Here is an 18,773-nt window from a genome sequence, read left to right on the forward strand (position 1 = left end):
CGGTAGTTTATCCCAGAGCTCCACCCTTGGGCATCATTATTGGCTACCAATGGATGACTTCTAATCTACAACTCCGGTGCAGATCCCATTTGGAAGTCTTGAGTTCTATTGGACAGATCTTTATCAATAACTCACAGGTACTCTGAACTCAATTCCAGCCCAACTTATTCAAAACTGAACTAATCTTCCCCTCCAAACCCCTGTCATATATTACCTTGCTTGGTAAATGGCCCTACTATCCATCTAAGCTAGAATCCAGATGTTAATCCTTAATTCTCTCTTTCTGCTCATTTGCCCTCTATATACAATGAATCGGCCTCTAAATCCTGAAGATGACATCTCCTAATACCTAATGCCTGTTCTTTTCTTAGTCATCATGGGTACTGCCTTAGCTCAGGCCTTCACCTTTTCCCAACTGGGTTTCCAACATTTCATATACTTCTCCCTGCACTGTTGGCCTCCCCTCCAATTCTTTATTTATTTATTTATTTATTTGAGACAGACTTTCACTCTTGTTGCCCAGGCTGGAGTGCAATGGCATGATCTCAGCTCACCGCAACCTTCCCCTCCTGGGTTCAAGCGACCCTTCTGCCTCAGCCTCCCAAGTAGCTGGGATTACAGGCATGCACCACCACGCCCGGCTAATTTTTTGTATTTTTAGTACAAACGAGGTTTCTCCATGTTGGTCAGGCTGGTCTCAAACTCCCAAAGTCAGGTGATCTGCCTGCCTCGGCCTCCCAAAGTGCTGGGATTACATGCGTGAGCCACCGTGCCCGGCCTCCAATTCATTTTAATGTGGGAACTTTCTAAAAGGAAAACCTGATCATGTCACTTCCCTGCTTAAACTTTTTCAATGACACTCCACCACTGTCATGATAAAGTTCTTCCTTCTTAGCTTCATAATCACATTTGGGATCTATCTGTACCTTCTCCACCTCACTGGTCTCATCTCTTGCTATTGTACCATAGAGACTGCAGTTCCTGCCATTCTCAATGACCAGGAGTTCCCTGAATATAACATGAAATTTTACATCTTATTATCATCTTGCATACTCTTTCATTTTCCTAAAATAAGTTTCTTCCTTTTCATGAGCCCCAGACTCTGGGGAACCTTCCCAGATCGCCTCCCTACCTAGCCCTTCACTCCAGCCCTGCCTCTGTTGTTCCCATAGTCTACGGGAAATACCTCTTTGAAGACACCTATTATGTTGGACTTGATTTCTCCCACTGGACTCTAAGCTCTGTGGGAACAGACTCTGTATATACACTTTTGTGCCCTCAGAACCTCATATAGTTATTTATTAAACAAGTGCCATTATTTTGTCACATAGATGTACACATGTAGATGTGTGTATACCTGTGTGTATGTGTATGTGCCGCATGTTTGGAGGCATAAGGGGAGAAGGAGATTACATTTGCTGAGTACTGACCATGTGCCAGGCACTGTACTGGATACTTTATATATATATTTATATTATGATCTTCATTTTATAGCAAGCTGAGGCTCACAGCAAGTAACCAGAGTATGACTTCATAGCTGGTATTGGTAGTAGAGCTGTGATTGGAGCTTAGGCTGGTCTGATTCCAGCCCCTGGGATTTTTTATCACCCACACTGCCTCCCTGACTACCAGAAAGGAACAGCCAGGTAGAGGAGCCCAGATGCTACATTACAGGGATTTCCTTGGAAATCCTCAACATTCATTACCCTCAAAACCCTCAGTTTGTCATGACAAAGGCTTTCTGAAGAATACAAAGGCCACTCAATTTTTAATGTTTTCTTTCCAGGTTTATCTTTTAAAAACCATATACCTGTTTTACAAGGATCTCACAAAGATTAACAATATGTATGCTATGAAGGATCCCATCTGCCTCAGAGAAGACATGCTTTTCATCACAGACTGTATACTTTTTACGGTTCTTATCTATTTATTCTACTGCAAAAACTGCCGATTCTACAGAGTCTATGAATTCCACTGGGAAAACATGTACGGAATGTGCTCACAAGTATGGGACTTCCTGTAATTGTTGGAAGGAAAAAAAAAGGCTGATAGAAAAAACATTTCTGCCTGGCACTCAGGAGAAAACTTCGCTGAAGAATGAACATGGAAAAACAATGATGGACCCCTTCAAGGAACAAATTGGATAGCCTCACCTTCCCCTCTGGAAGCCCTGCTGGGCTGGGGTGCACCTATCCCTACTTCTTGGATGTTCCCATATGTTCTCAACAGCATTCTGTCCTTCCCAAGGAGTGTCACTAAAGCTAGCTGGTGTCTCAGGATTGTTACCTTTATTGATGATTTTCCCTTTATGCTTCCTGGTGTCTGGCACCAAGACCACACCCCTACTTCTCCAATGGCCCTTTCCCTCAGTAAGCTGAGCTTATTGCTCACCTCCCACCCTCTCCTTGAACCCCAGCAGAAAGACATGGACCTGTCAGATGCTCCTGATACTTAAGCGTCTGTGCCAAAACCTCATGTGAACCTTGTTTGTTCAAATGAGTTACTATTGAGAGAGATAGCAAAGTCATCTTCTTTAGGGAACCTGAAAATTGTCTTCAGTCTGAAGAAGGAGCAAAAGATAGGTGAGAGGGAGGCCATAAGAGGAGAGCCATGTATCCTCCTGACCATGAGCTCACGGTAGATAAACCCCCGGTTACCTGAAGGCAGCACCGTGAGCACCATCCGCTGTGACTCATCGGATGCTTGATTAATCCACTTGCTTGGGTGTCCATGGAGCTGCCACTCTGCCACCCTACACCAGTACATTCCTGCATCCTCCATCTCCACCTGATGAAGCTTCAGGACAAAGTCTGTAGGGGATGAACGGTAACAGTGCAGGTGCCTCCTAAGCCCCTCTTCCCCATACTCCAGCAAGCCATCATGTTGCAAGTGCACCAGCATTTTACTTCCAGAGTTTTCTCTGTTCCAGTACCACATCACGGAGTACAGAGCGGCTGGGCTGCCTACACTCTCCAGGCTGCAGTGGATGGCCACCTCTCTGTGCTCGGTCACATTTTCGGTCCAGTACACTTTGGAGACACGTACCTTACTTCCTAGACAATAAAATGGCAGTAAATTAGAGAATGCAGATGTTCAGATTGGATACCACCTCTGAAAAATCTAGTTCTCACTGGGAAGCTCTTATATTCCTTAGACATCAGTGCATTTATTTTATTTTTATTTTTTGAGACAGAGTCTTGCTCTGTCACCCAGGCTGGGGTGCAGCGGCACGATCTCGGCTCACTGCAACCACTGCCTCCTGGTTTCAAGCAATTCTCCTGCCTCAGCCTCCCAAGTAGCTGGGATTACAGGTGTATGCCACCATGCCCAGCTGATTTTTTGTATTTTTAGTAGAGACGGGGTTTCACCATGTTGGCCAGGTTGCTCTTGAACTCCTGGCTTCAAGTGATCTGCCCACCTCAGCCTCCCAAAGTGTTGGGATTATAGGCGTGAGCCACGGCGCCTGGCCACATTCATTTTAATCCTTGTCCTTGGTCCCTGTTTTTCACATTTGCCAGAACACTCTCTGCTAGGAATGAAACCAGTCTCTTTCCTTCTTTAGCCCAACTGCTTGCCTGCTGGACCCTGCCATTGAAAACCACACAGCTGCTGCAGGGCCCTCTGCCTGCTGCTTTTATTTATCCTTGATTCACTCCTCCTCTACTTCCCAAAGTGGTCGTTCACAACTTTTAGCAGCTCCCTCAAGCCATGTATTCCACCAGGACCCCTCATTCTTAGCAAATTACTCTCCTCCCATCCACCCAGATATTACCTGGGTGTAGATGCAGGAAGAGAGGAGGCCATCCGAGAGACTGAACATTTGATGCAAGTGTTAGAAAGCCATCCAAGGGAACTATTTAGATGATTGGATTAGACTAAGTTTTAAACAGATTTTGACATTTACCTTTTTCCCCCTTGCTAACCAGCAGGTGAGGATTTAGAATGAAGGCTAAAGTAGTTACAAACAAAATAAAGAAATTATAGCGTGCATTACTACAATTCTACTACAAACACATTTATTTATTTATTTATTTATTTATTTATTTATTTATTTATATATTTTTGAGATGGAGTCTCACTCTGCCGCCCAGGCTGGAGTGCAACGGCACAATCTCAGCTCACTGCAACCTCTGCCTCCCGGGTTCAAGTGATTCTCCTGCCTTAGCCTCCCAAGTAGCTGGGATTACAGGCAGGGGGCTAATTTTTGTATTTTTAGTGGAGACGAGGTTTTACCATGTTGGCCAGGCTGGTCTCGAACTCCTGACCTCAGGTGATCCACCCGCCTTGGCCTCCCAAAGTGCTGGGATTATAGGCATGAGCCACTAAGCCCGACCCTAACACATTTATTAATCTATCTTTAAGAGAATAATTCTGTCTGATCTTGGACTCTTTCTTAGTTACCATGTTTACTCTCTCCTTCATGGAGAAGCACATGGAATATTAGCTTATGTGATACTGTTGCTGTTTCCTTGCCTCAAATTACTTCCTATTTTATTGTGATTTGGCTTCCAATCCCATCACTATACTTGGTCAGGGCCTAATTTCCCAGTTCAAGGGACCCTCTAGTCCTTTTCTCTATGTGGTTTTTGTTACTGGAGGCCATTTTCTCCTTGAAATTGACTTCTTTTTTTCCTATCTCAGATAAAATATCCTTCTTACAACTCTGACCAGTCATTCTCAGCATCTTTCTGGGGCCTCTTCGTTAACTTGTTCCCTAGACGACGTGCACAACCAGAAGTCCACAGCCACGCCAAGCCCACAGGTATGTTCTGCTGGACACTTGCAGTATTTTAAAAGAACTAGGCCAGGCGCAGTGGCTCATGCCTATAATCCCAGAACTTTGGGAGGCCAAGGCAGGTAGATCACGAGATCAGGAGTTTGAGACCAGCCTGGCCAATATGGTGAAACCCCGTCTCTACTAAAATTACAAAAATTAGCTGGGCATGGTGGCGCACGCCTGTAGTCCCAGCTACTCTGGAGGCTGAGGCAGGAGAATTGCTTGAACCCGGGAGATGGAGGTTGCAGTGAGCCAAGATCACACCACTGAATCCAGCCTGAGTGACAGAGCCAGACTGTCTAAAAAAAAAAAAAAGAAGTGAATTAGTTGTGGACATTCTCAAACTGGGAGATGTTACCAAAAAAGATTTTAGGCATCTGTAGATATGCAAAAAGATCTGACAACACGGAGTCCACATTTGTACATGGGAGGCACTTGAGCTAAGCAGTGGCTGCCTCCTGACGAGGGGCATGCACATGTGGTCAAGGGTTTGGCATGGAGGACTGGGAGACAGAATGCCAATCACACAGATGGGAAATGCAGAAGTACAAATGAGCATGGTGAGATGGCAGAGATGCTAAGTGCAATTCAGGGCATGCTGAGTATGGGGGCATCCAAGTAGAAATGTACAGCAGGCAGTTGGGTATGAAGGCTTGGAGCTCAGGAGATCAGGACTAAGCACAAAATCTCAGGGTTATCATCCAGAACGTGGTAGTTGAAACCAGGGCAGTATTTAAGAAATTCTGAGGAAAGCAGAGAATAAGAAGCAAAACAGGCCCAGGATCTGTCCCTGAGGAACACATGCATTTAGCAGGGAGAAGAAGGGGCTTGAAGAACATAGAGAAGGGAAGCCAGAGGGCAGGAAGAGATCCCATACCAAGCTGCTGTTTTGCCCTTGTTGTCCCACCAGACTGGGAGCTCCTTAAGGGGCAGGGCTGTGCCTTCTTTATCTTTGTATTCCATTGCCTAATACATAGTAATGCTGAATTATCATCCTTTTTTTTTTTTTAACATTACCTTGAAAATAATATTTTAAGCACCAGATTAGATCAACTTCTCTGCATTGTGCTGTTGGATCTTGGCCAGTTCCCGAACCTTGGCTGTGACATTCATTTAATTTTAATCAACACTGGAGGTGACCTAACCTATGCTGAGAGACCTAATCAACCCTGCCCACATTTAGACAGCAGCACTCTTAGACCAGTGCGGAACTTCCATTGCATTTTTAAAGATCTCCTGAGGAAGAGGAGACTCCTTCAGTAAGCCATTCCAACAGTTAACTACTCTTATTTGCCTTATGTTTAGGCAGCTAAATGTTGAGAAGCAATTTCTCCACACATCCCCATAGAGTTGTACAGTTTCTGTTCACAGTGGGAGAAATATGCTTCGTATTACTCTTTCTCTGCCAAATTACAGTAGAGCCCCACTGGAATGACACAGCTTGCTATTATAGAGATCTGGAGATACCATACCCTGGGTAGCTGCATAGACTAGGCTGCCAGGCTGAGAAGCGAACCAATCAAAGGGATCTTGCTTCTGCCTCAGCTCCCCAAAACCTCAGATTGAATCACCTTAAGTGACCTCCCCTCCTCTGGTGGACTACCCGGTCCTGCAGTCATTTGTAGGTGGACACTGTTCCTATGACTTTAGGTCATATTTTTACTCCCACATAATCACTCCATAGAAGAGCTGCCCAAGAAAAAACAGCCATCGGACAGACAGACATGGTGAGGATACACCCTCAAGGTTTACCTGTGGGCTTGAGTTTCAATTCTGTTAGTCCTGACTTCTTTTCTCCAAGCTTGTGCCAAGTGCCATTTGTAGACAGGAGCCATTCCTCCACAGCACAGTGATATTTGCCCTGATCGCTGTCTTCCACATTCAGAATGTGCAGCTGAAATAAGTCTTGGGAAACCTTCTCAGTATGAAATTTTTGTTTTCTCCATGGGGTGTGAAACTCATCCCCAGTTTTTATAACATTGGTTTGGTCCACCTCCAGGATCTTTAGCCAGGAGGCATTAGTGGAAATAGGAGAAAAATACCAAATGATGGCTAACTGAAGGTTTCCACTGGACCGGGACAAGATGCTACATTCTATATCAGTGTTGGAGTTGATGGAGAGCTCTTGGATTTGACTCCTTGAATTCACTTTTAGCTTGCTCTCTAAATTTAAAAAATGGAAACAGTTACTTTGCTACAAAACAGAAAGTTAAGGTAGTAGAGACATTAGAGGTCAAGTATGACACTGCATCCTCCCGCCATCATATGGGTGAACTCCCTCTACCGTAGCCCCGCTCACTGCTCATCCAGCTTTTGAACAACATCACTAGCTGACAAGGCAGCCCATTTCATCTTTGGACAGCTCTGCCACTCCAGAATGCTTTCTGATATCAAGTTGAATTTTATCTCTTCATGACTAGTCCTAGTGCTACCTGTGCTTGGTAGGGGTGGTGTGGCAGAGGGAGTGTCACACAGACAAGCCCAGTATCTCTCTTCCACATGATACTGCTTCAGTATTTAAGCACAAGCATCTCTTCTGTCATATTTCATGTATCAGATTGGGAGAAAGTGGCCCTATTAATGCTGTGTTTGTGTGTTTAATATGCAGAGTACTTCTGGATTCACAATTTTCAAACTCTAGTTGTATCTGCCTTCAAACATGGGTAAACAAAAGGAAGTTGTACATGAGTGATTAAAACTGTGTGCATCTTTGCAGCCACTTAACTGTGGAAACATCGTATGGATGTGGAGTCAACTAATCTTTGACCCCAGCAGCTTTTCTGCTTTGTCAGAAAGATGAGTGACCATCCTTGTTCCCAAATCTTCTTCTCACGTCTTGCTCACATCACCCACTCTACTTTTGTAACTGCTTATTGGTGTTGCCAGTAGGTCTCTTTACTCTTCCTTCAGCAAACATTATGAAGCACACACTATATTATGTGCCAGACAATTCCAGGCCCTGTGGATATCTTCCCTCAGTGGCTCACACTCTAGAGGGAGACAAGTACAGGGACAGAGGCTTAGAGATGGTGCCAAGTGCCATTTGTAGACAGACAGCCACTCTACCACAGCACAATGATATTTGCCCTGATCGCTGTCTTCCGCATTTAGAATGTGGAGCTGAAATAAGTCTTGAGAAACCTTTCTCAAGTGTGAAATTTTTGGTTGTTTTGTGTGAGATGGAGTCTTGCTCTGTCACCCAGGCTGGAGTGCACTGTCATGATCTTGGCTCACTGCAACCTCCACTTCCTGTGCAGAGTGATTCTCGTGCCTCAGCCTCCTGAGTAGCTGGGACTACAGGTGCACACCACCACGCCTGGCTAACTTGTGCATTTTCAGTAGAGACGGGGTTTCACTATGTTGGCCGGACTGGTCTCAAACTCCTGACCTCAGGTGATCCGCCTGCCTTGGCCTCCCAAAGTGTGGGATTACAGGTGTGAGCCACCTCTGGCCTCAGTGTACAATTTTTGTTCCTCATGTCCCTCATGTTAAGACAGAGGTATGTAGAAGTGCCTATCTGAGCACACAGCAGGGTCTCCTAGCCCAAATACAGGAGTGAGGGGAGACTTCCTGGAGGGATAATTCTGAGCTGAGTCTTAAGGGTTTATAGGAATTATTCTGATAGAGAAGAGGTTAAGGATTTCTGCACAAAAGATGCAACTTGACCAAAGATTTTGAAAGTGAGAGGGAACATGGACTATTGAGGAGCTGCAAGTAATTCAGTGTGACTGAAGCTCAAATTCACGATGGAAAGTTGAAGGAAATGATGCTGGAAAGACACAAATGTACCAGATGATAAAGGGCCTTGCATGTCACACTATGGGAGTTTAGATACAAGGTGAACATAAGAGTTGTGATGACTCAGGTTTTCAACTTGGGTCACTGATGGGGAGTGGGGACATAAGGGGCAATGTAGAAGGAAGAGCTTTGGATGATAATGGGGGGTTTATGTTTTGACATAATGAGTGCAGACATGTCTTGGAGACAGCTGTATATATGAGTCTGGAGATCAGAAGAGAAATTGGTCAAGATAATGAATTTGGGAGTTGTGAACATACAGGTTGTATCCATAGGTAGGGATGAGTCCACTGCAGGAAAGTGTATAGAATGAAAAGAGATCAAAGCTAAGAATAAAATCCAGAGAAACTATTTTCTTTAAAGAATAAATCAGTGGAGGAGAAAATCTTGTGTCATGGTGCCAAGGAAAAAGGAAGTTTCAAGAAGACAGATTGGGGCAGCAGTTGCAAATACCACAGAGAGGACAAATTAATTAAGCATGAATTCAAGAACAAGGGGATCATTACTATTACCAAAAATGTTGCACAGCGGCAGCGAGAATGACAGCGACCACGTTTGAGCATCATCTTGGTATGTCAGGTACTCGGCATGTTATATATGTCACCATATTTAAATTGCACATTAACAATTACAGATCAGGTAACTAAGGCTTGAGCAGATTAGGTGGCTCATCCAAAGCTGTTCTGCTATCCAGTGATTGTCAGATCTAAATAATTCAATGTCTCTCCATCACTCTGTCCTAACAGAATGCAGACTATGAGACAAAAGATACATGACACAGCAGAACTTTGCCTAGGTGGTATCTCACTTTTATCTCCTGTGCTGTATTATCAGTTGATGAGATGGATTATATGTAATTGTAATAATAAATTTTCTGACTCTTATACATTAACACCTTACAAATAAGTAGGTGGATGTATTCCAGTGGAATTTACCTTATCCCTACCACCAGCAGAGACATTGCAAATGTTTACTAACTGGTAAGGCCTGGACCGTGACCAATCCAAAACATATCTTCTCCCCCGGAGCCAGGTCCTAGAGGCCCCCTGCTGTGCCACGTGGTACCCTTTAGTTGCTGGATGGTGGGAACTTAGAGGAAAATGGGGAATGGATAGAGAGCAGCAATTAGCTGACATGGAAGGTATTTCAATGTTTTAACCACCAGTATGGCCAACCCGTGCATACTAACTCAATGTTGACCTGGGTATCATTCATGATGTGGTGCTTACTTAGATAGAACAAATATGGGAGAAAGTATTTTATGTTTTCTTGTTATAACTTACCCAGAATGGGAGGCTTGCTATTTATTTGTTTGTTTTTAAAGCAGGGATTAATTTCAAGTCACACTTACCTGGTAAAGTGACCGCTATTCTCAATGGGTGAGAGATGGCAGAAGCTCTCGGAGGGTGGTTGTTGTATAGGGAATTTCTGTCATAAATTTCTACTTTACACTGATACACTCCTGTCTCTTCCTCAGTGGCATCATGCACCAGGAGTTGTGAACGAAATAAAGACTGTGAAACTTTTGTCTTCTTATGGAACTGGGATAGGAAATTCCCCCATTCAATAGTGCCATTGTGGGTGATTCGAATAAGCTGGTGGAAGACGTGAGAGCTAGCTGGCCGGAACTGCCACGTCACAGTGAGTGGCACCTTGAGGTCAGAGTAACCAGTCCCCAAGACGCAGGACAGGTCAAAGGTGTTGGTTAACGTCACTTGTGGCTGACGGCTCATCAGACTAACTTGTAAACTTGACTCTAGACAGAAAAATGAAACATAATTTCTAATATATGTACCAGATTAAAATACAGCACTTTCAGGTTTTTCTAGCTGCCACCTCTTTGAGTAGGACCATGCATTTGTACATCTGGAGTTTTATATTTTATAGAGTAGAAGTTGATTCTCAGTACAGTCTGTCCTGAACTCTGACCTCAATTTTGCAAAGCTGATCCTCTTCTAAGACTGTTCCCAGCAGCCACAACAAATAGGCAGTGTTTCCCCAATCTGCTACTTAGACAGCTGCTGCTGAGTGGGTGGAGCACTCCCCACCCCAGATGTCTGGCCTCTTTCCCTTACCCCCATGCGTGGGTTCAGTATCGGAACCCTTTTTTTTGCACATGCTCCAATGGGCTCTGCAATCCCAGGGCTGCAGCTCTCAAAAGCCAGAAGATATGAGGCTCAGCTATACTCATCTATAAGCTGATTCATAGGGTTTTGTTTTTAACTTTGAACAACAATTTACAAGCTGCATCCTAAAGATGATCTTTACAAAGATGAAGAAACTTTAAAGATTGATTGACAGAGAGGGTAGCCAGAGACTATGCTCTGTGTCCTAGGGTACACATACCATCACTGGGGGATTCAGGATAACACGCAATCCAATTCCACTGCAGAATGAATTGAGTGATATACAGGTGCAGAAAAGGACTTCCTCTGACACTTACCCAGAGACTTTACAGTAACTGAAATCTTCTGAGTCCAGCTCAGATCTCTGGCCTGGTTCCGAGACTTCTCAGATACTCTGCACTCATATGTGCCACTGTCTGTGATGGCAGTGAAGGTGATCTCCAGCTGGAAGGTGGCCCAGTCCACTTTCTCCAACCTTGTGTTGCCATGGTAACCGGGTCCTCCATAGGAGGCACCCAGCTGCACAATGCCATCCTGCCCCATGCCAGCCACAAACTCGGGCTGTGTCTGATCCTGTGGGATGTGCCACCAGCTCACAGACAGGGGACTTTCAGCTCCACCAGCCTTACAGAGAAGGGCGAGGGTCTCTCCTTCCCACACAACTTGCTGCTTGTTCTTGATAGACACGACCACACTTCTTGCTGTTACAGATTATAGAAGAAAAAAACTGTTTTAGGTAAATAAGAAATTTTCTAAAATACAGTGAAATCTCATTAATTAGGACTTGACTAGTTTGTGACAAGTCAAATCGGGCTGTTTCCTCTTGCACCACCCTCCGGCAAAAGATTTGCCAAACACTTAAATAGTGGAAACAAGATAGCAGAAAGAATATCGGAGGATGTATTTACCCTTAAACAATTTATTTATTTCTAAAGACTGGGTCTTGCTCTGTTGTGCAGGCTGGAACACAGCCCTGTGATCTTAACTCACTGCAACCTCAAACTCCTTGGCTCAAGCGATCCTCCTGCCTCGTGCCTCAGTAGCTGGGACTACAGGCACGTGCCACCACGCTGGCTAATTTTTAAATTTTTTGCAGAGATAGGGTCTCTCTTTGTTACCTAGGCTGGTGTTGAACTTCTGGCCTCAAGCAATCCTCCTGTCTCAGCCTCCTAAAGGGCTGGGATTACAGGCATGAGCCACTGTGCCCAGCTTACTTAAGCCATTTATCACTTGCACGTATTTTTTATTAGTTTGTTAAATCAACTCTTCCTTAAGGATATCTAGTTGGCCAAACATCTGGTAATGTTTTAGTATATTAATTAGGGTAGATATAAGAGCCTGAAAGTAATAAAGCTGTGTTTATTTAAATTTTTAGTTTTTTAGAATTCGGACCTTCAGAGTTCAAAAAGATCTTCCTCTTTCTTATCTTTCCCTAATCAAGCTAATTGGTTTAGTAAGTGTTTTGAATGAGGAAGAAACATTGTTAATTACATCTCTGTTCACAATATTACTATAAAAAACAATTACTTGGGGGGAAAATACATGTATATATACATATACACGTTGTTGTAAACAGAGAGGCTTCTTATGTCTAAACTACAGTGTAAAACCATAAATGTAAATCTGACTCTCAGATGGGAAATTCAAGTCATCATTCAACAAACACATTCATTCAACAAACATGAATTCTGCAAGGTCTTGTCCTGGTTGCTTTGTGAGCAATGTAGAGATACAGCAGGAGATTGTACATTCTAGGCAGCCCAGCACTAATTTAAGGCCACGGCTCCTGGAGTCAGAATTGCCCTGGGTAACATATTTGACCTCTCTGAGCCTCAGTTTTCTTTTCTGTAAAAATGAAGATGATAATAGTGCTCACCTTGCTGCATTGTTGAGAAGACTGAACAAATGGCACATGCAAAGAGCTTAGCCTGGATGGCTGGGGAAAGTACTTAGTAAAGGTTAGCTGCTAGCATCAGTGTTTAATGATAGGCTCTGGCAAAAGCAGAGGTAATTCAAAGCAAAAGAGGAAAATAAAATAGAACTGGCATTAGAAATCTAAATAGGATCTAAATGAATTTGCAAATTGTTCTTCCCTGCGGAGGAAGGAGTTCAGTCTTTGACTGTTTTATGCATACATACACATAAGTAACAAAGACAGAATGAAGGTTAATGTCCATAAATATGTTTTTTAAAAGAGCAAATCTGCTTTCAAATTTAATTTTTTTCAAGTTAAAAATAGACTCATAACTGAAGTTTAGAAATTGGAGGGGAAATTATTACTCAAAATCTCACCACTTTAAGATAACCATGATGATTAGTTTAAACTAACATGATTTTTTTTTTTTTTAAATGATGTTTCCTTAGTTCATTGTGGCCATTACTGCCTTTTGGTAAGAAGTAATAAACTTACGAAATGTATGTAAGTTACACATTCACAACGGTAATGGGTGATTAAAATATTCATAAATGATGAAATGTTGCTAATACTTTGAGTAACGTTTGACTTTCAAAACAGAATGCTAAATAAGATCCTTAATAAATTTGCTAATAACTTTTTCTGCGTCTACATAGTAAGCCCAGTGTAGACTCCAGCCTATACAAAGAACTATTTTTAGTTTTAGAAGATGACCCTATTGATAGGATTATCAGCTGTGTACCCTGAAGTTCCCCTTTGGGTGAAATTCCCACATACCAGGTTTACAAAAGCCTGCAGATATGTTCCAGAGAAGGCTGAGATGCATAAAGCAGAAACTTATCTCTGCATAAATATGTAAACCCTACCTATATTGTTTTTCCTTAATTCTAGAAAGTCAGACCAAATGTTTAGTGTGAAAGCGAACACAACACACCTCCTGGCCTGCCACTCAAGGCCAAATCAGTGCATCTTCATTCCTAGTAAATGGCGTATTGGAGAACATGAAAGGAAAATGTATCTATCTTTGGAGATGTCTCCAATAAGCCAGTGCAACAAGGACATCTTTATTTTCAGCTCAGTTTTTAAACATTTAAAACATTAAAAAAATTTGGGGGCAATTAATCTTTCTGGACTTTGAATTTAAACCCAGCCTAGTGAATCCTTATATTAGTTGTAGATTTGTCTGTTTTTCTCCACACAAAAGGCAATGATTATTCAAACATGTTTAAAGTCGCCCAACCTTCATAAAGTAAAGGTAAACTGCGTGGTTTCCTCAGTTCTGTGCTTGCAGACACTCAGAACCATTTGGACCGGCGTCTCACCACATCACAGCAAAATGCAGAGGATGGAGTCTGCCCACTATCAATTACCTCTTCGTTTCTTACTGTGAGTCAGAATTATGACTAAGTACTATCTCCCACACCAGGTTGACATAGTAGGAGATTAACAGAAGGCAATTGAAAAATGCCAGCAGAGTCTCAAGGTAGGATAACATGGGTGTTCATTCCCCAGGAAGGAGGACAAAGTGTAGCTTTTTACTCTTAACCTATTCATATCACACACACACACACACACACACACACACACACACACAAGGCAGAGGGCTTAGACTCTAAGCCAGCAAGAAGGAACTTGAAGACCATCTAGTTGTGTGCCATCATTTTACAGATGAGGGAGCTGAGACTTAGAGACGTAAAGTGGTGTGTTCATGGTCGCAGCCTAAGTAATGACTCAGGAATAGGACTCGGGTCTCCAGCTAGTTTGGGTGCCTTCCTTTACTCCACTCCACTCCACCTCCAATATGATCTGATTGAAACCTGCTCTTCATGAAGATCCCCATTGTATCCACAAAGGGGTCTTCTACTGACGAGGGGGCATCTGAAAGCAGCCCAGTGCATGCCGGGTCTTGACTTCACATACCTGCTGGCTTCCTCAGGTGCACGTGGCTGTCTGGTGACTGCTTTCTCTGAAGCACCTGCCAGGAACCTGTGCGTGTTCTCGTGACCTCTGCTACCACACATCTGTAGGTGCCTTCATCCTCTGGGCCCAGAGAGAAGATCTTGAGAGAGAAAGCCTTGGGGCCTAACTTTGAGACCTGGAGCTCTCCTTGACTTGCTCTCTCTTTGTAGTCATTCTTCAGGCCCAGGACTCCACCAGCATCAATGTGAGCAATTTCAGTCCCATTGAAGAACCAAATGCCTTGAAGCTGTGGGTCACGGCCACTGCCTACAACCAGGCAAACCAGTTCTAAGGATTTCCCTTCAGCAAACAAGCTGTCAGCTGTAATGTCGACTTGAAAATCTTTCACTGGGAAACAAAAGCAAGGCAGGTATTTAGAGAGCCCACAGCCCCTGTCCTTTCAGCACAAGAGAGAGATGACACCCTCTGTAAGGATGCCACAGGGATCACATTTTATGTGAGAGTTCAGCTCTATACTGGTAGGTAAACCAAAAAAAAAAAATCCTTAGAGTAAAAAACACTCATGACTCTTCCTTAAGTCACCTGGAAAGGGCAGTACACATGGTTTTCCGAATGCACTCTTAGTAAGCAAGATGAATGCACAAACGTATGATGCATATAGTAATGTATGCTTTTTAAATTAAAAATTAAAATATTGTATACTGAATTAAATAGATATATTAAATTAAATATTTTATACTGAATTGCTGTAAATTGTGATTTCTTAATGTCTTTTTTGGCAAAGAATCTCCAGCAGAATTTTCTGAAGTTAAAAAGCACATGTGATATTGCTGCATAGGACTCATGAGTGTAACTTGGATACTTGAGGCCAACAGGACAATTTTTAGTGGAACACAATAACACTCTTTTTAATAAAGAAAAAACTTTAATGATCCACCATGGGATCATTGCTTTTAGCAATGGGTATACAGTACATGGCTTAGTAACCAATCCTGTTGGACAAAAGCCTATAGGGAGAGACCAAGAATCACAGACAAGGCCTTTATACTTGCTTTGACAAAAATGCCAAAAGATTATGAAAAGTGACAGCAGGCTGGGTGTGGTGGCTCATGCCTGAAATCCCAGCCCTTTGGGAGGCCGAGGCAGGAGGATTGCTTGAGCCCAGGAGTTCAAGGCCAGCCTGGGCAACATAGCAAGACCCTGTCCTTAAAAAAATTTTTTTAATTAAAAAAATAATAAAAACGGAAAGTGACTGCATTCCAAGTTGGGAAAAGGGGCAGGTGGAAGGAAATCCTAGCACTGACGAAGACAAGGCTTCATGTTGGAAACTGGAGCTACTCTGAGGCCCAGCTGTCTGTGCTGAGTGGGCTTTGGAGAGAGACGGGCCTCCCTCTGAATACCAGCCCCACTCTCACCAGCTAGGTGGGCTTACGCAGCGCATCTAGCATGTCTGAGGTTCAGAGTCCTCATTTTTAAAATGGAGACTCAACTACTTGCCTCACAGGGTGGTTGTTACGACTAAATTAGATAATGTAGATAATGTGCGAACACAGAGACTGGCAAAAATGGTAACAAAACTACTTCCATGACTGGCTTGTGGAATCGATCTAACCATTGAGTAGACCTTATCCCACAAAGAATCTGGGCAGAGCCAAAACTGAATGTCCTCCCTCTTAGTTATGCTTCTCAGATGACAAAAATACAAAATCAAATCAAACTTTCTAGCCAATTTGTTTAGAGCCAACAAAGGATTAGAACGAAAATTAAAGCATACCTCATAAATACCCACTACCTAATACTAGTGTATTAATGAATTTCGTAGGAAGATAATTACCTGCTGGCTGGATCCTCAGAGTGGTTTGATCGGTCTGCTTTTTAGTGATGAACATCCAGGTTTCATCTGGATCCTGAATCCATTCCATTGCCTCACAGAACAGCTGACCCTGATCTGAGGATTGGAGCCTCTCTATGGACAGCCTGAACGTGGTGGCCCCCAGTTTGTTGAGCCGTACGTCACTGGCTGCAAACCGCTCTGTATACAAGGGCCCAGGGACCAATATAAAATCTTTGGAGAGAGAGAGAATCTCGGTGGCTTGGCTTCCTCCTCCATCCTGTGTTAGGTACCAGGTGACAGAGAGGTGTGTATGTTGGGCTGTGGCTTTTGATGCCTCACAGGTGAGGGCTAATGGCTCACCTTCCTCCTTACTGAGAGTCTGAGAACTCATGGTGGCAGAGAGGGTATCTGGAATAACTGGAAACAAAGGAGTGATAATAATGTGACTGGCCCAGTGCTTGTCCAGTGGGCCTCCTTAGGTGAAAATGGTGCCCCGAGCTACCATATGTAAAGCACACAGACTTCGAGTTGGTTTTCCACTTGCCATATGCCTTCCTATCCATATGCTTTCTCTATTGCTAATGGGAACACTGGCTTCTATGTACAGTCTACGGAACTTGGCAAAGTAAATGTCTCACCAATGCGTTGACCCTCACTTTGCTTCATTAGCATAGGCTGTAACCAATTTAGCTACTCAGACACAAAGCATGTATTTAAAGCGAGAAAGCACTGGGACAGAGAAACCTTAGATTCTGGTCCTACATCCATCCCTATTACATGGACTTGGGCATGTCACTTCACCTCCCTGGGCCTTAACCTGCTCCTCTATAAGGCTCTGTAATAATGTAATAATGTCTGTTAAAATGTATCATTTAGAGCCCAAATGCATTCTTTACTAAAGTTTTGGTAACTCTCTTACTACCCTACCGTTCTTGTTTTCTTAAAATGAAATCACACAGCCTAAGCTTATATGAAAGCAACACTTAGATTTAATCAACCAATGTGACCAAGCATCTACTCAGTGCTAGCCACTGAGTTGAAGCTGAGGATGTGGTGCGACAGAGGTATACAAACAGCCAGTTACCATATAACTGGATGCATGCTGATAGTAGTGGTATGAACAGACAATCTAAAAGAAACAAAAGTGGGAATTCTGCCCAAGCAGTCAAGATGAGTTCCACAGAAGAGGTAGTATCTAAACTGGGTCCTGAAGTATATGTAGGAGTTTGTTAAGCTGAAAAGGGGGTGATAGATATTCCAGGCAAAGGGACAAAGTGACAACTGCAAAGACTATGACCCTTTCCCAATATGTAAATATGCTAGAGAATGGTAGTTTGAGAGTAATCATTTCTAAGTTAATGACTTATCACCTATGGTAGCAGCTCTCTTGTCAAATTACTCTTCTGCCTCCAAGCAGAGACAACACAGGGAGAACTCTCACAGCTTTGTTGAATGCTGTTGCTATTAGCAACCTATGGATAGCTGTGGACAAGGCCTTGGGAAAACCACACACCATCTACATATGTCAAAGATAATTGAGAAAAGAAACATAATTTTAGAGAATAGGAGATACCCCCTTGTGACATATCTCCAAAATATCCACAAGGGTATATGGGCTCTTTTCCCAAAGAACATGGAACAATATAAAGCCAGGTCACATGGCAAGATATGGTGATGGTGGAGACTCTGGCTTCTCAGGGGCTGGCGAGCAGAAGCGGACAAGCAGCTTACCAATTAGATTAGTCTTTGCACTGTAGCTCCCATAGTATTTCTCATCAGTGTTCGGTGTGTGACACTCATACTCGCCAGCATCCTTCATCTGGAGCTTTGAGATGTGCAACAAGACTGAGTTGCCCCGGACCCTCTCCACGTAGATGTCTCCGCTTCGCACCCGCTGCGTATATACTGCGTAAGAGAAGGCAGCATCCTTGGTGCTAATGATCTGGACTTCCTGGGTCGGGTTTGTTGGCAGGTAAACAGACCACTGGAAATGCTGCTCAGAAGGTCCCTGGTGGCCAGTTACATTGCAGCCAATGCTGACTGGGTAACCTTCAGCTCTAAACAGCGGTCCTTTCTGAACTGTTACTTCTCTCTGGCCAATGCTGAGCTTAGCTTGCAAGTAGGAGAAAGAAAGGGGAATAAAAAGAGATTAGTGTTTCAGTTCCCAGTGTACCACATTATGTATTTCCTTGTATTACAATTCTGGTAAATGAGATCTCAGGCTGTTAGCTATAATCAACTCAAACGTTCAACATCTTCTTCAGGCTGAGCAGCAGTGGAATTGCTTGATGGGTTAATTGTTCTTTTATAACTTTAACTTCTATAGTAATCTTCGGTCTCTTAAAAAAAGTTTAGCTTCATCAATGTAACATGACCACTTCTATAAAACATCTGCTTATCGAA

At 43.3% G+C, this 18,773-nt stretch overlaps 1 protein-coding gene across 2 annotated transcripts in view; it reads right to left on the reverse strand.

The window, feature by feature from the left end:
- CD101 (CD101 molecule) overlaps positions 1-18,773 on the reverse strand; it is a 35,708-nt gene that overhangs the window by 8,879 nt on the left and 8,056 nt on the right. For both annotated transcript variants that reach the window (XM_005542199.5, XM_015430505.4), the window contains exons 2-8: positions 18,102-18,482; positions 16,371-16,787; positions 14,537-14,923; positions 11,019-11,402; positions 9,927-10,331; positions 6,530-6,940; positions 2,658-3,053 (exon numbers count right to left, since the gene is read on the reverse strand). In XM_005542199.5, coding sequence (XP_005542256.3) covers positions 2,658-3,053; positions 6,530-6,940; positions 9,927-10,331; positions 11,019-11,402; positions 14,537-14,923; positions 16,371-16,787; positions 18,102-18,482 — 2,781 coding nt within the window. The remainder of the gene's footprint in view (positions 1-2,657; positions 3,054-6,529; positions 6,941-9,926; positions 10,332-11,018; positions 11,403-14,536; positions 14,924-16,370; positions 16,788-18,101; positions 18,483-18,773) is intronic.

The sequence above is a fragment of the Macaca fascicularis genome, chromosome 1 (genome assembly GCF_037993035.2).
Source record: "Macaca fascicularis isolate 582-1 chromosome 1, T2T-MFA8v1.1".
In the NCBI taxonomy this organism is placed as follows: domain Eukaryota; kingdom Metazoa; phylum Chordata; class Mammalia; order Primates; family Cercopithecidae; genus Macaca; species Macaca fascicularis.